General features: G+C 40.7%; 1 protein-coding gene across 1 annotated transcript; it reads left to right on the forward strand.

Moving 5' to 3' along the window:
- Positions 1–301: 301 nt before the first annotated feature.
- Positions 302–3,561, forward strand: LOC137945574 (subtilisin-like protease SBT4.3). Its single transcript, XM_068791512.1, has 10 exons — positions 302–394; positions 481–572; positions 719–810; positions 892–1,135; positions 1,231–1,726; positions 1,826–1,920; positions 2,232–2,447; positions 2,542–2,653; positions 2,741–2,954; positions 3,029–3,561. The coding sequence occupies exons 1-10, from the start codon at positions 302–304 to the stop codon at positions 3,559–3,561; spliced, it is 2,187 nt and encodes a 728-aa protein (XP_068647613.1).
- The last annotated feature ends 370 nt before the right edge of the window (positions 3,562–3,931 follow it).

The following is a 3,931-nucleotide window of genomic DNA, read 5'->3' on the forward strand; positions in this document are numbered from 1 at the left end:
CATTGGAAAGGAATTTGAACGAGGCGTCTCATCTCATAGGAAAGATGAGCTGTAAAATTGATCAAGGTTCAAAGGAATTTGAATGAGGAGGCGTCTCATAGGAAAGATGGGTTGTAAAATTGATCAAGGTTCATGCTTGCCTGATTTGTTAGTGAATCGGGACATGCTTTAATAAGGCAAAACGTGAAAGTGGTTAGCTACTGAGCAGGATACAGTGATTTCGCTACTGATCGTTTAATGTCTCTGCATATAAATTGCATATCGCCTGCAGAGGCCGACCCATTCATACCGGCGTTCAACCATGGCTAACATTCTCTGGTTTTCTTCCTACGCCCTCCTTTCAACTCTCTTATCAACTCTTACTCTCTCTCTCGCCCTTGATGCGGAGAAGAAGGTAAACTGCTACCCCCTCTCCTTTTCGCTCTCTCCCTCTCTGTTTGCTGATAGATGAATCTTATACGGTCCGGGATGGTGTTGCAGGTTTATATTGTGTATATGGGAGCCAAGCAGGGGAGTGAAGTTGCTGCAGTAAATCAACATAGTAGCATTCTCCAAGAAGTCCTCCAGGATGGGTAAGAGGGAGTGATTCATTTCCATTGGTGGATCGACAGATAGCATGATATACATAAATTTGAGTATTCTTTTTCTATTTGTAGTTTTCCATTAGTAATAGCTTTATTTTTAACTTATTGGGCATCCATTGGCTCTGTAACTGTAGCTTAGTTGAAGACTCGCTGGTATACAGCTACAAAAGAAGTTTCAATGGTTTTGCAGCGAAGCTCACTGAAGAAGAGAGCGGAAAGATTGCCGGTAAGATTATCTAATATTTCTGTTTTTGAGTGATACTGAAGTGAATACTGATCATTGCATCTTGTTTCAATGGTTTTACAGGTCGGGAAGGTGTAGTCTCTGTCTTCCCGAGTATAAATTATCAGCTCCTTACAACAAGATCTTGGGATTTTTTGGGTTTATCAGTGTCCGTAAAGAGGGTTCCCACTGTTGAGAGTAATCTCATTGTGGGTGTACTTGATACTGGACTCTGGCCGGAGTCTGAAAGTTTTAATGATCATGGACTTGGTCCTCCTCCTAAGAAATGGAAAGGCACTTGCCAGACAACAAACTTCACCTGCAACAAGTAAGTTTTATCTTATCATCGACGAACACATGATCAGTACTCCCAAGGCGTTTTCATTCTAAGCAAATCTCTTATTATAAAGTTTATATTTACAGCAAAGTAATAGGAGCCCGAGTTTACCCATTCACTGGTGCCGTTTCCCCGAGGGACTTGGAGGGTCATGGAAGCCATACAGCATCTACAGCTGCTGGGCGCACAGTGAAGGGTGCTAGCTTGTATGGTATCGCAAAGGGGGATGCAAGGGGTGGAGTTCCATCTACTAAGATTGCTGTTTACAAGGTTTGCTCCGCCAATGGATGCACCAGTCAGGATATCTTGGCTGGTTTTGATGATGCTATTGCTGATGGAGTTGATATTATTTCCGTCTCTCTCGGGCGTGGTCAAGCTTATAACTTCACAGATGATCCGGTTGCCATTGGTTCATTCCATGCAATGGCTAATGGAATCCTCACCTCGAACGCGGCTGGTAATAGTGGCCCTGGGTTAGGATCTACCTCAAGTGTTGCACCATGGTTGTTATCTGTGGCAGCAAATAGCATTGACAGAAAGATCATAACCAAAGTTACCCTTGGAAATGGCAAAGCTTTTGTGGTATTTACTTACTCTTAATCAATTCTGTTCTGTTCTTTCTGCACTTATTTTACTGGATATTCTATTAAACTGCTGGAAACTTGGTAATTCGATGCATAGGGTAGGGCAGTCAACACTTTTTCTTTGAGTGGAACGAAGTATCCTTTGATTAATGGAGAGGATGCAACCACAGATTGTGACAACCAATGGGCAAGGTAAATTGCAAAGAGATGTTCACTTCTCAATCTTACAATGTAAAAAAAAAAAAAAAAATCATGTTAATTTTCTTGTATCCTTTTCATGAAAATTTTCTTGAAAGTCATGTAAGACTCTTCCATATTTGCTCTTCAAAACTCCCCCTCAAATTGGAGTTCTATAACTGTTGAAGAGCAGATATGGAAGAGTCTTGCATGACTCTCATATAAAAGTCTCACAGGAGGTCTCATAGAATAGTTTTAGTTAAAAGTGTTTTAGTTATGTTGATCTTCTATTTATGTTAAGTTGTTCTATTGTTTTCGTTCTTTAGGGAGTGTTCCTCTGGATGTCTGGATCCAAAATTAGTGAAAGGAAAGATTGTATTATGTGAAGGTAATAGTGACGGAGTAGACGCTGTTCTCGCGGGTGCTCGTGGAGTGATTGCTAGGAGTAGTTTAACAGACGTTGCTTTCGTTTATCCTCTACCTGCTACTGCTCTATCTCCAGCTGAAGGAGATCAAGTTTTATCGTACATAAACAAGACAAAGTAAGCAAACTCTTGATGCAGATTTTGTTTCTAATTCTTCCATTTCAATGTTCCAATTCTAATTCAAATTCTAATTCAAATTCTAATTCTATAGAGATCCTCAAGCGACTATTTTGAAAAGTGAATCTGCACTAGACAAGGAGGCTCCTACTGTTGCTTCATTCTCATCCAGGGGACCAAATATAATAACATGGAACATTCTCAAGGTAATCCTCGATTTGTTTTAGTTTGCTCTGTGCTAATCATCGAACCTTTACGTTCATTGCATTGCATTATATTTTTCTTCCATATAGCCAGACATAAGTGCTCCAGGGGTGAACATCTTGGCTGCTTGGTCTCCCGTATCTCCTCTGACGAAGGCACCAGGTGATAAAAGGTCAGCCAAGTATCATATAGTCTCCGGAACATCTATGGCATGCCCCCATGCTACTGCTGCAGCTGCTTATGTGAAGACTTTCCACCCGGATTGGTCTCCCTCTGCAATTAAATCCGCTCTTATGACCACTGGTACTTAATCCTTTTCTCTGCTCATTTTGTTTCTCTTATGATCAGAAGTTGATTTCTCTGCGTTACTTTATCAGCTTCTCCCATGAATCGTACCAGAAACAAGGATAGGGAGTTTGGATATGGAGCTGGAAATGTTAATCCTGTCAAAGCTATAAATCCTGGTCTGGTTTTTGATTCCTCCAAGGAAGACTACATTCAGCTATTGTGTAACATAGGCTACACGACGGAGAAGGTGAGGCAAATATCTGGGGATCAGAGTAGTTGTCCAGACAAACCAACTGGCTCTGAGAATGATCTCAATTACCCATCAGTGGCTTTTAGGGTTGAACCAGACTCCGACTTCAATGCTAACTTCTCCAGAACTGTCACTAATGTCGGTACGCCCAGATCTGTATACTTTGCAAGAACTGTGCCTCGAATTACCGCAGACATTGAGGTACGAGCAGTTCCTCTGGTTCTCAACTTCACTGCATTGAACCAGAAGAAAGATTTTCAAGTGGTTGTTTTCGGATCTAATCTAAAGAGAGAAACGATTCGATCCTTCTCAGTTGAATGGACTGATGGTGAGCACGTTGTAAGAATTCCTGTTGTCATATATGCTATATAAGCTGAAGCCCCTAATATATGAGTTGCATGTATCGATACTTCAAAAGTTCAATATGAATTCAGATGATAAGCGATTTTCAATTGGTTATTCGATACACCCAACCATTGTCTACATTCCTCATTAGCAATATGAAGAACTCTTGTCATGATAAGTAATCTGAATAACTGATGTTTGAAATATTGGAATGGCGGGTGCCTTGACTTTACAAGAGAGTAATGTATTGGATTCAAAAAGTTCAATCTGAATCAGATGATTAGAGATGTACCGCAGATATACACATGGATGGTTTACATTACTCCTCATCAGCAGCCAAATGCCTTGCCCTTAATGAAGAACTCTTGTAATGACAAGTAATCTGAATAACCATTGT

This window comes from Aristolochia californica, unplaced genomic scaffold (genome assembly GCF_029961685.1).
Source record: "Aristolochia californica isolate CCGP_79_NKW_82.1479 unplaced genomic scaffold, dmAriCali1.0.hap1 SCAF_12, whole genome shotgun sequence".
NCBI classification, from domain to species: Eukaryota; Viridiplantae; Streptophyta; class Magnoliopsida; order Piperales; family Aristolochiaceae; genus Aristolochia; species Aristolochia californica.

Coding starts and splice junctions, on each gene's coding strand:
- LOC137945574 (XM_068791512.1), top strand. CDS start 302: ATGGCTAACATTCTCTGGTTTTCTTCCTACGCCCTCCTTTCAACTCTC. Junction 1,136..1,230: donor ACAAACTTCACCTGCAACAA/GTAAGTTTTATC, acceptor TTATATTTACAG/CAAAGTAATAGGAGCCCGAG. Junction 2,654..2,740: donor TAACATGGAACATTCTCAAG/GTAATCCTCGAT, acceptor TCTTCCATATAG/CCAGACATAAGTGCTCCAGG.